The 12,648-nt window shown below is 41.6% G+C and overlaps 1 protein-coding gene and 1 non-coding gene across 2 annotated transcripts; one reads left to right on the forward strand and one right to left on the reverse strand.

Annotated features, from left to right (window-relative positions):
- The first annotated feature begins 4,768 nt into the window (after window positions 1-4,768).
- Window positions 4,769-9,656, forward strand: ACOT4 (acyl-CoA thioesterase 4). Its single transcript, XM_047863512.1, has 3 exons — window positions 4,769-5,231; window positions 6,145-6,347; window positions 9,027-9,656. The coding sequence occupies exons 1-3, from the start codon at window positions 4,778-4,780 to the stop codon at window positions 9,630-9,632; spliced, it is 1,263 nt and encodes a 420-aa protein (XP_047719468.1). The 5' UTR covers window positions 4,769-4,777; the 3' UTR covers window positions 9,633-9,656.
- LOC125169326 (small nucleolar RNA SNORD56) lies at window positions 8,904-8,974 on the reverse strand. Its single transcript, XR_007153637.1, has one exon. It is a non-coding gene; the product is annotated as a small nucleolar RNA SNORD56 (small nucleolar RNA).
- Window positions 9,657-12,648: the final 2,992 nt, after the last annotated feature.

A 12,648-nucleotide genomic window follows, 5' to 3' on the forward strand; every position in this document is an offset into this window, starting at 1 on the left:
ACTGAGCCATCCAAGTGCCCCTAAATTTTCAATTAAAATGAAAGCTCCTTCTAAATACTCAGATTTAGAAAATAAATAAATAACTCAGATTAAAAAGGAGTTGTAGAAAGTTAGGGGTGCCAGGGTGCCTTGGGATTCTCTCTCTGCCCCTCATCCACTCACATACGTGTGCTATCTCTCTCGCTCAAAAATAAATAAACATTAAAAAAAAAAAAAGGAGCTGTAGAAAGTTAAAAACTAGTTAAAAATTATGATGAAACAATACTGAAAAAGTCCACATCAAACCCTCCTGTACATAGCCATATTGGTATTCAGAAGGAAAGCACAGGCCCAAATAGACTCATTGGAATATAATAAAAATAAATAAATAAATAAAAGAACCAATCATTTATCTCAATAACTTAGATAAAAATATAGCTATATAAACACAGGAAAGAAGGCACTGATAAAATAAATAAAAGCAGATAATAAATGGAAACAGAAAGCAACAAAAATATGAGAGTTGATGAGAGTTAAAAGTATTCCAAGATCTTGTCATTTTCTGACAGAAAGGCAAAGAGTAACTCTTCACTCTGTTGAAGTTTTAACAGTAACCATTAAAACAGTAACTTTTTTTTTTTTTTTTAAAGTAGGCTTCTTGCCAGATGTGGAAACCAATGAAGTGGAGCCTGAGGCGAAGCCTGAGGTGGGGCTTGATCTCAGATCTCAGGACTCTGAGATCATGACCTGAACCAAAATCAAGAGTCCTAAGCTTAACCAACTGAGCCAACTATGCACCCTAGAGATAGGACCTCTAAAATGGTAATTAAAGTAAATAGGGCCATATGAATGGGCCCAAATCCAATATGGCTAGTGTCCTTATACAAAGAGGAAATTAGGACACAAACATGCATGAGAGAAGACCATGTGAAGACACAGAGATGGTCATCTAGAAGCCAAAATGAGAGGTCTGTAAACAGATTTTTCCCTCCCAGCCCCCTGAAGGAAACAACCTTGCTGATAGCTTCATCCTAAATTTCTATCCTCCAGAACTGTAGGAAATGAATTTCTGTCATTCAAGCCACCACAAATCTGTGGGATTTGTTATGGTCACCCTAGCAGACTGCAAATTGATTTATAGATTCGAAGCAATCTCCATCAAAATTCCAGCTGGCTTCTCTGCATAAATTGACAAGTTGATCCTAAAATTCCTATGGAAATTCAAGGAACCCAGAATCGTGAAAAAGAGTAAAGTTGTAAGATTTGTAATACCCAACTTCAAAACTTAGTACAAAGCAACAATAATGAAGACAATGTGGTACACACCTAAGGACAGACATAAAGATCAATGGAACAGAATTGAGAGTCCAGAAATAAACCCTCATATTTACAGTCAACTGATTTTTGACAAGGGTGAGAAGAAAATTCAATGGGGGAAAGAAAGATCTTTTCAACAAATGGTCTTGAGACAACTGGATATCCACATGCAAAATAATGAATTTGGATCCCTAACTCAAACCATACATAAATTGATTCTAAATGAATCAAAGACCTACATGTAAGAGCTAAAACTACAGAACTCTTAGAAGAAAACACAGGAGTAGGGGCACCTGACTAGCTTAGTCAGTGGAGCATGCAACTCTTGATCTTGGGGTCATGAGTTCAAGCCCCACAATGGGCATAGAGCTTACTTTAAAAATAATAACCAATGGGGCGCCTGGGTGGCGCAGTCGGTTAAGCGTCCGACTTCAGCCAGGTCACGATCTCGCGGTCCGTGAGTTCGAGCCCCGCGTCAGGCTCTGGGCTGATGGCTCAGAGCCTGGAGCCTGTTTCCGATTCTGTGTCTCCCTCTCTCTCTGCCCCTCCCCCGTTCATGCTCTGTCTCTCTCTGTCCCAAAAATAAATAAACGTTGAAAAAAAAAATTAAAAAAAAAAAAAATAATAACCAAAAAAATCCAAAAACTTTCATGCATCAAAGGATACCATTAAAAAAATAGGGGCACCTGGCTGGCTCAGTGGGTAGAACATGTGACTCTTAATCTGAAGGTCATGAGTTCAAGTCCCACATTGGGCATGGAGCCTACTTTAAAAAAATTTTTTTTTTAATTTTTTTAGTGTTTATTTATTTTTGAGAGAGACGGAGAGACAGAGACACAGAATCTGAAGCAGGCTCCAGGCCCTGAGCTGTCAGCACAGAGCCTGACACGGGGCTCGAACTCACAAACTGTGAGATCATGACCTGAGCCGAAGTCGGACGCTCAACCGACTGAGCCACCCAGGCGCCCCCAAAATTTTTTTAATTTAAAAAAAATAAAAGAACAACTCACAGAATGGGAAAAATATTTGTCAATCACATATTTGATAAGGGACATGTATGTAGAATATATAAAAACCCTTTCAACTCAATAATAAAAAGACAGCCCAACTTAAAAAAAAAAAAAAAGGACAAAAACAAAACAACAACAACAAAAAACAGGACAAGGATCTGAAGAGACATTTCTCCAAAGATATATAACGGTCAATAAGTACATGGCAAGATGCTTGACATTGTTAGCCATCAAGGAAATGCAAATGAAAAGTACAAAGAAACTATTACCCATTAGGGTGTTTATAATGAAAAAGACAGATAATAATGAGTGTTGGCAAGGATGTGGAGAAACTGGAAGTCTCATGCACCGCTATGGGACTGTAAAATGGTGCAGATACTTTGGCAAACAGTCTGGCAGCTCCTCAAAAGGATAGAGTTACTATATGGCCTATCAATTCTATTCCTGTATATACAGAAAAATAAAAACATAGGTCTGCAAGTTGCAGAACATAGATCCAGTATGTTCACACTTCCATATGCTTACACACTGCAAACATTCAGAAAAAAATTAAGATGTATGCACCCATCTTTCGGGGAAAGGGGGAACTGGAAGAAGAGATTCTATCACTTCACATTTTAAACTTTTCAGTATTGCTTACATCTGTTTCAAAAAACATGTATTTTGGGGGACGCCTGGATGGTACAGTTGGTTAAGCGTCCATCTCTTGATTTTGGCTCAGGTCATGATGTTGTGGTCATGACCTGGCGGTTCCTGAGTTTGAGCCCCGCATGGGGCTCTGTACTGGAGCCTACTTGGGATTCCTTCTCTCTCTCTCTCTCTGCTTCTCCCCTGCTCACTCTTTCTCTCAAAGATAAATAATTAAATTAAAATTTTTTCTAATGTATTCTTTTTCTCTAAAAAAGAACCATGATTTTTCTTGCACAGAGCAGTTTAAAAAGCAATATACAAACCTTTGGCAATGATCTTCAGACCAGGAGAAATGAAACACACATGGGCTCAGTCTCTGGCAATTATGAAATCAAACATTACATTTTGCTTCACACATTCTAAGACTTTCACATACAGTATCATGTTTCATCCTCTATGAGAGACTTTTACCATGTTACACACAAGAACTCTGAGACCTAGAAAAATAAAAAAAACTTGCCTAAGGCTACAGAACTAGTTAATGAAGCCAGAGGTAGAACTCTGATTATACCTCACCACCATGCTGCTTCTCACCTTTGAGCTCCACATTTGGAATTGGTCAAAGCTCTGTCACTTATTAGAGAGTAAACTTCGTGGCTTCATATTCTCCAAGCCTCAAGTTCTTCCTTTGCAATATTTGAAACATAATCCCAGTGTTTTGTGAACATGCTGAATTTTGTATGTAAAGCATTTTGGGCATTGATAAAGCATAGCTGTTATATGTAGAAATAAAACGCTGGGCATCTTTGAACCTTATGCTGCTTCAAGGGTCACATTCAAAAAGTTGACTTTTAGCATCTACTAAGTTTGAAACCCATGCATTCCCTACCATACAGCAATTCCACTCCCAGGTATATACTTCACTGAAAAGCACATATATGTCCATCAAACAATAGGTTCTTGAATGTTCATAGCACTACAGTCCCAATCTGAGAACTATCAAATGCCCATTGATAGTAAAATTGACAAATCCTTTCCTATCACAAAATGGAATAGCATTAAGCAGTGATAATAGACCATGTTGCAACCACGCCTAACGATATACATGAATCTCAAAAACATAATGTTGGGCCAAAGCGGAAAGCACTAAAGATGACGCATGGAAGGATTCATTTCCATAAAATAACCCATTTTGTTGGAGTAGGATAGAGTACCTGTGGGGGCAGGGGAGGTGCTTAGAGCAGGAATGAGGGTAGCTGCTGGAGTGCTGGTGATGATGTTTCTGGATTCGTGTGCTTGGTGACACGGGAATGTTCCGGTTGTGAAAATTTCCTGGGTTGTACTCTTAGGGTCGGCCTGAGCGCTTTTTGTGTGTACGTTATAATGTACTGAAAATTAAAAACCAAAAAAAACCCACCCACCCCACCCACCCCCAAAAAAAAACAAAAAAAAAGCAGCCCTTTTCCCTGAAGGGGCTGGAATTTTTGGAATTCTGCCTAAGCTCGTTAGGCTATGGTTTCACCACGAATCAATTACCCAACAATTTTCCCTTCAAGTGACAATGGCCAGAGGGAGACAAGTGTTCTGAAGGCGGGTTGGACGCTACACCCAGATTTCAGGACGCCCGCACCGCCCAGGCCTGAGAGAACGACCTGCTGCTTTTCCTTGAGACGAGTCCCGGGCGTGCGGTCCACGGGTCTGAAGCGCCCTGACGCCTCCTGACGCGGCTCCACCACCTACCGTCGGGCGCCGGGGGACGCCTGATCCCTTCGGGCCTCCAGCGCGCTCTCCACGGTCTAGACGCGACTGCAGCCGAGCGCTACACGCGGATCTGGGCAGGGATGGCGACCGTGATCCTGGAGCCCACGGGCCGCTGCGGCTGGGACAAGCCCGTGCGCATCACCGTGCGCGGCCTCTCCCCGGGACAGCCGGTCACGCTGCGCGCGTCCCTGCGCGACGAGAAGGGCGCGCTCTTCCGGGCCCGCGCGCGGTATCAAGCGGACGCCGGCGGCCTCCTGGACCTGGCGCGCGCGCCCGCGCTGGGCGGCAGCTTCACGGGGCTCGAGCCCATGGGGCTGCTCTGGGCCTTGGAGCCCGAGAAGCCTTTTTGGCGGTTTGTGAAGCGGGACGTGAAGACGCCCTTCGCGGTGGAGCTGGAGGTGTTCGAGGGCCTTGAGCCCGACATCGGGCGGGTCCTGAGCCGGACGGTGCTGGAGCGCGACTTCCTGCGGCCGGGGATGCGGCGCGTGCCGGTGCGCTCGGGCCGCGTGCGCGGCACGCTCTTCCTGCCGCCTGGTGAGTGCTAGGCACGCGGGACAGGGTGCCCACGTGGCCGTGGTTTCCGGTACTGCTTTAGGGAGAATTTAGGTCGTCCCTAAGGACAGAGAAGCTGATGATTGCTAAGCAGTGCACAAACCGGGGTGTGTATTTTGACATGTTGGGCTCTGTGTTACGCGTTTTGCTGGCATTATCTCTTTTAATCTCCGTAATATCTCAATGAGGTGGGTATTGTTCTGAAGGTAAAAAAAAAAAAAAAAAATGGGTAGGCATGTTGTCCACCTTGCTATTAAAAACTACTCTGTAGATCTCATCAGCCCGACTGGTCTTAGGGAAAATGATAACGATCAAGGAAGGATTGCCATGTCATTTTTTTCCCCCACTTCTTCATGGCCCTCGGTGCCACAGGTCACACTTAAGACTCCCCTGCCTTTCTCACCTGAAGTCATCTCTGGGTATTTATTTTTCTTTCCTCTCTCTAGATAGACATCTGAAATATCAGTACACACACACGCACACACGAAAGCCAAGGGTCGATGCAACCCAACATAAAGCTTTATTTCAAGATTCTTAATTTTATGTCCAATCCCCTAACAGGACACTGTGTATCAACATTGTCTGAAACATGAAATTCCTCCTTCCATGCTGCAGTCATTAATGACAGACTTTGTTACTCTCCTGACAACCAAAAATTCTTAGAATCTTGTAGATAATTTATAGAATCGTATGGAGGATAAACTCATCACTGAGAAGGTACTTTGTAGATTTTCCTCTTTCCAAGGTACTTGTGTTCCTTTGCAGTAGTAACTTGGGGAGCAGATTTTTGCCTTTGATTCATAGGAACCCACTAAGTAATTTAGAAAGATCTCTAAAAGGAAAACAAATTCATTAAATGTATAATGCCTTTCCTTTATATTATTCTATTCTCTAGGACCTGGACCTTTCCCAGGGATCATTGACATCTTTGGAATTGGAGGGGGCCTGTTGGAATACAGAGCCAGCCTTCTGGCTGGTCATGGCTTTGCCACGTTGGCGCTAGCTTATTATAATTTTGAAGATCTTCCCGAGGAATTGGATAGCATAGACCTGACCTACTTTGAAGAAGCCGTGTGCTACATGCTTCAACACTCCCAGGTTCTCCTAATGTCCTTTATTGTATCATTCTTTCCAGAAATACATCCAGAGATGGTGTCACTTTGCACTCACCTGTACCAGGTGCCCTGATGCTGCTCTAGTCTTCCTTCACAGAGATTTCTTTTGGAGACTTCCTTGGCTTTAGGTGCCTATTTACGCTTTCTCTGTCAGATGGCTTAGTAATGCAGAATTAATCATAAAATCCATGTGAGATTTTATTTAAAGGAATTATTCAGGGACATTAAAATTCCTCTTGTTATGCAAATGGGGTTTCTAATTTGTTAGTTTTGCATGCTTTTTTCAATTAAATTTCTTTTAATGTTCATTTATTTATTTTGAGAAAGAGAGCAAGCAGGGGAGGGACAGAGAGAGGGGGAGAAAGAGAATCCCAAGCAGGCTCCCTGTTGTTAGCGCAGAGCCCAACGTGTGGCTCCAACTCACAAATCATGAGATCGTGACCTGAGCCAAGATCAAGAGTTGGATGCTCAACTGGCTGAGCCATCCAGGAGCCCCTTTAATTAAGTTTCGTAATTTTAATTCCAGTATAGTTAACATACAGTGTTATATTATTTTCAGGTGTGCAGTATAGTAATTCAAGGCCCATCACAACTGTAGCCTTAATCCCCAGTGCCTATTTAACCCCACCCACCTTCCCCTCTGGTAACCATCAGTTTGTTCTCTGTAGTTAAGAGTCTGTTGATTTCCCTCCCTCTCTTTTTCCCTTTGCTCATTTTGATTTTTAAATTCCACCTATGAGTGAAATTCTATGGTATTTGTCATTCTCTGACTGACTCATTTCACTTAGCATTATACTCTCTAGTTCTATCCATGGGGTTATAAATGGCAAGATTTCATTCTTTTTTATGGCTCAATTATGTCTATCTATCTACATGCATACACATGCGCGCGCGCACACACACACACACACACACACACACACACACACACACCACATTTTTATCCATTCATCTATCATGCGTACTTGGGCTGATTCCTAATTTGGCTATTGTAAACAATGCTGCAGTAAACATAGGGGTGCATGTATCCCTTTGAATTCATGTTTTTGCATTTTTTGGGTAAATACCCAGTAGTGCAAATACTGGATTGTAGGATAGTTCTATTTTTAACTTTTTGAGGAACCTCCATACTGTTTTCCACAGTAGGTACACAAGTTTGCATTCCCGTATATGTGTGTTCCTTTTTCTCCACATCCATGCCAACACTTGTTTCTTGTGTTATTGATTTTAGCCACTCTAACAGGTGTGAGGTGATATCTCATAGTTTTGATTCGCATTTCCCTGATGATGAGTGATGTTGAGCATGTTTTCATATGTGTGTTGGCTTGTATGTCTTCCTCTTCTTTTTTTTTTTTTTTTTTTTGGTGTGTATGTCTTCTCTAAAAATATGCCTATTCATTCTTCTGCCCATTTTTCTTTCTTTCTTTCTTTCTTTCTTTCTTTCTTTCTTTCTTTCTTTCTTTCTTTCTTTTTTTCTTTCTCCTTCCTTCCTTCCTTCCTTCCTTCCTTCCTTCCTTCCTTAACTGTTTTTAAGTAGGCTCCATGCCCAGTGTGGGTCTTGAACTCAGGACCCTGAGATTAAGAGTCATATGCTCTACTGACTGAACTGGCTAGGTGCCCCTGCCCATCTATTAATTTGATTATTTGTTTTTTGCATGTTGGGTTTTATACATTCTTTCTATATTTTAGATACTACCTTTTATAAGATATGTAATTTGCAAATATCTTCTCCCATCCCTTAGGTTACCTTTTAGTTTTGTTGTTTGTTTCCTTCACTGGAATCTTTTTATTTTGATTTTTTAATCTTTAATTTACTATGTGTGTTCCCAAATTTTGACCAGAACTTGCTCACGCATTTCAGAAGCTAAGAACTACTTAATTTGATTCTGAAGTCTTTGTTTCTATAGAGTTAATTATTTGGTAGTGTATTTAGATGGGGTTTGATGAATCTTTCACTTAATAGAACAGAACTTGATTCCACACAGTTAGATACCTAGGCCCATTGAGACTTGATTGTGACTACCTGAATGTGGACCTGAATTTCACAGGCTCCATGATTGGGCATTCTCTAGTGGATGATTCTCTGGAACATTTGTAAATGATTCCCAGACTTGCCAGTGAGGTTAATCTTTGATTGCCATGAAAAAAAAAAAAAAAAGAATTGTTTGCCATGTGTTCAGCCAGATATGTTTAATATGGGAAAGAGGTTGAGGTTGAAGTTGAGCTGAAGTTGATACTCTTGTGTCCAATTCACAAATTAAAGGTAGCAGCATCTCTAGTTACATTCCATTTTCTTTTAATAGGTAATACCTTTATTTATTTATTTTTTGAAACTAATCTCTATGCCCAATGTGGGGCTTGAACACAGGACCCTAAGATCAAGAGTCGTGTGCTCTACCCACTGACCCAGCCAGATGCCCATTTTCTTTCTTTCTTTCTTTCTTTCTTTCTTTCTTTCTTTCTTTCTTTCTTTCTTTCCTTTTTTTTTTGTCAACCTCTAATAGGACAGCTACTTCTTATTTTTCCTCTACCCTCAGCTTCACTAAGACTGAAAGTATGAACACTCACTAGGTGAGCTGCTATTGACGAAAAATGCTGCCATCATTGTAGAACATTTTTCTATTAGATACATTCTTGATGCTTCTTTCTTCTTTTCTTCCAGGTAAAGGGCCCAGGCATTGGGCTTCTGGGCATTTCTTTAGGGGCTGATATTTGTCTCTCCATGGCCTCTTTTTTAAAGAACATCTCAGCCACAGTTTCCATCAATGGATCTGGGTTAAGTGGAAACAAACCTATATACTACAAGCAGACTTGCATCCCTTCATTGGGCTATGATCTGAGGAGAATCAAGGTCACTTTCTCAGGCCTCCTGGACATTGTGGATACACGGAATGATACTGTAGGAGGCTATGAGAACCCCAGCATGATTCCAATTGAGAAGGCCCAAGGGCCCATCCTCTTCATCGTGGGTCAGGATGACCATAACTGGAGGAGTGAGTTATATGCCCAAATAGCCTCTGAACGGTTACAGGCCCATGGAAAGGAAAAACTTAAGATCATCTCTTATCCTGGGACTGGGCATTACATTGAGCCTCCTTACTTCCCCCTGTGTCCAGCTTCTGTGCATAAATTACTGAACAAACCTGTGCTCTGGGGTGGGGAGCCCAGGGCTCATTCTAAGGCCCAGGAAGATGCTTGGAAACAAATTCTAACCTTTTTCTGCAAACATCTTGGAGGTCCCCAGAATATAGCTTCTCCCAAATTGTAATGTGTTGGGTCTGTTGTCTGCACAAGAAATTCAAGGTCAGATTCTGGTGTTTAATAATCATATGTGAATTGGTTGTCCCCTGGATAACATTAAATTCATGTCATGGGTATTAATGATGTGTTTTAGGTAACAATTTGAATAAATTATTCTTTCATTAATTTTACTAATGTAATACATGCATATTACAGAAGATTCAGTTAGATGTATACAACACACACACACAAATAAAAAGCATTCCCTGTTAAAATTTATGTTTTCTTCTAGATGGTTTTTACTTACCACTTTGAGCTGTGGATGAAATTTAAAGTTGAATAAATACTAGGTTACTTTTTTTTTTATCTCTGGGAGAATTGCCATCCAATGTTTGCTACTGGTTCAAATACTGGTAGCAGGGTAGAATTTTCATTGGCCAAAACTGTATAGAGAGGTGTTGATATGAGGATAGCCAGACTGACCTTTTCCTCACAGATATCAGAGATGAATTCTTTGGGAGGAGGAGTTGAGGTAAGAAGGGGAGCATCTGTCCCAAGAATAGTTAAGTCTAAGCTCTGTTCCAAGGATGAATGACTGTGACTTATTTTCCTGCTTCCTGCCTTTAAGAATAGAGTTTGGAGGGGTGCCTGGGTGGCTCAGTTGGTTAAGCATCCGACTTCGGCTCAGGTCATCTCACAGTTCACAGATTCAAGCTCCGCATCAGGCTCTGTGCTGACAGCTCAGAGCCTGGAATCAGCTTCCGATTCTGTGTCCCTCTCTCTCTCTCTCTGCCCCTCCCCCCCTCAAAAATAAATAAACATTAAAAAAAAGAATAGTTTGGAAAATCATAGTGTGACATTCTTAGAGGCATCATTCCTCATTTTCCTGACATCAGGGCTACAAAGCATTGCATAAATGTATTTGAAGAAATAAGGGTTGAGAATTTTCCAAAACTGATAAGGACATCAAGCCACAATTCAAGAAGCACTATGTCTTAGTGTGGGCTGTTGTAACAAAATATCATAGGCTGGATGGCTGAAACAACAAGATACTTATCTCATTCTGGAGGCTGGGAAGTCCAAGATCAATGTTCCAGCAAATTTAGTTCCTGATAAGGGCTTTTATCTGGCTTACAGATGGCTGACTTCTCCTTGTGTTTTCATGTGGCAGAGAAAGTGAGGTCTGGTTTCTCTTCCTCTTTTTAGAAGGGCACTAATTCCATCATGGGGGGGGGGGTCTCACTCTCATGCCCTTATTTATTTATTTATTTATTTATTTATTTATTTATATTAAATATAATTTATTGTCAAGTTGGTTTCCATACAACACCCAGTGCTCACCCCAACAAGTGCCTCCTCAGTGCCCATCACCCACTTTCCCCTCTCCCCCACCCCTCATCAACCCTCCGTTTGTTCTCAGTATTTAAGAGTCTCTTATGGGGGCGCCTGGGTGGCTCAGTCGGTTGAGCGTCCGACTTTGGCTCAGGTCATGATCTCACAGTTCGTGGACCTTCTCCCTGGCTACTTGGGCTTGGATCCAAGAGAGCAAGGCAAAATTGCATGCCATTCTTTTGATGTAGTCTTGGAAGCTACATGGCATCACTCTTGCCCTACTCTCTTGGTCAAGGCAGTCACAAAGACCCACCCAAGTTCAAGGAGAACATAGAGTTCACCTCTGAAAAAGGGGAGTGGCGAGATTCTAGAAGAATGTGGGATGGGAAACATTGTAACCATTTTTTGAAAATCTGCCCCGTGAGTTACCTTTATTTTCCATAAGAAAACTTGAATTAGTAACTACAAAGCCTCCTCAATCTGCTTCCTAGATGAAAAATATTAGGAGTCCAAAGTTCTTTTTTTTCTTAATTTTTATTTATTTTTGAGAGAGAGTCAGATAGAGCATGAGCAGGGGAGGGGCAGAGTGAGAGGGAGACACAGAATCCAAAGCAGGCTCCAGGCTCTGAGCTGTCAGCACAGAGCCCGATGTAGGGCTTGAACCCATAGACCATGAGATCATGACCTGAGACAAAGTCAGACGTTTAACTCACTGAGCCACCCAGGTGCCGCCCTCCCCCTTTTTGGGGCATTTTTTTCTGTTTTAGTTCAAATTTGTACTTCTACCAGAACAATTCTCTTAAGAACTATGTGGGTTTCCTAAAAACCTTAGTGAGATTCACCTTATTAGATAAAACATACCACTAGAAGTCTATTTGAGACAAGAACTTCCCTACCTGGGGCTTCCTGTGAGGATGCTGCAGGATAATACTCTTAAGATTTGTAGAAGCTCTGTTATTTGATAGGATCTGCTAGGGACACCTTAAAATCTTCAGAGGGCCTTTTGTCAGTCTGAAATGTTCCATGAAGCGCTACCTTGAATCTCTCTGAGGTCTTTACAAACGATCTTCCACAGACCCATTCCAGGTTTGACTTTGATCTGAGGTCCTGTCTTACTTAAAGACTAATTAACACATGGGAAGGCTGGGAAGGACAAACAGTATTATTGTCAAACTTGGCAAGTCCTGCTTCCTTCATATTTAACAGAGCATTCTTTAATTTGTCCTCTTGCATTTTATCACAGGCAGCAAGAAGAAGCCGGGTGGCACTGTGGGTATTCTGCTGGGAAATCACCTTAGCCAGATTATTGAATTCATTTAGGTATATTTTCCATTTTTCACCTTACTGTGTCATTCTTGCCTTCAGCTTCCAGTAAGTTTTTATTGCTTTCCTTTAGCCCTCAATAATAGTCTCCATGCGGCCCTTTAGGCTTCTTAAAGTCCTTCCAGCTTCCACCTGCCACCTAGTCCTAAAAGCAGTTGTGATTCCTGTATATATAGGTATGTCCACAGGCTGCTTGAGTTTTCTCACAGCATAATACCGGAGGTTCAAGAATGAATTTCCCAAGAGAGGATGGCAGAAATACATGGCATTTTTTAAGATCTAGCTTTGGAAGTCACATAGTATCATTTCAACTGTACTCTATTGTTTGAGGTGGACACAAAGACCTCAAGTGCAAGGAGAAGTGGCTATAGACCCCATCTCCTGATAAG

Source organism: Prionailurus viverrinus, chromosome B3, assembly GCF_022837055.1.
Source record: "Prionailurus viverrinus isolate Anna chromosome B3, UM_Priviv_1.0, whole genome shotgun sequence".
Taxonomy (NCBI): Eukaryota; Metazoa; Chordata; class Mammalia; order Carnivora; family Felidae; genus Prionailurus; species Prionailurus viverrinus.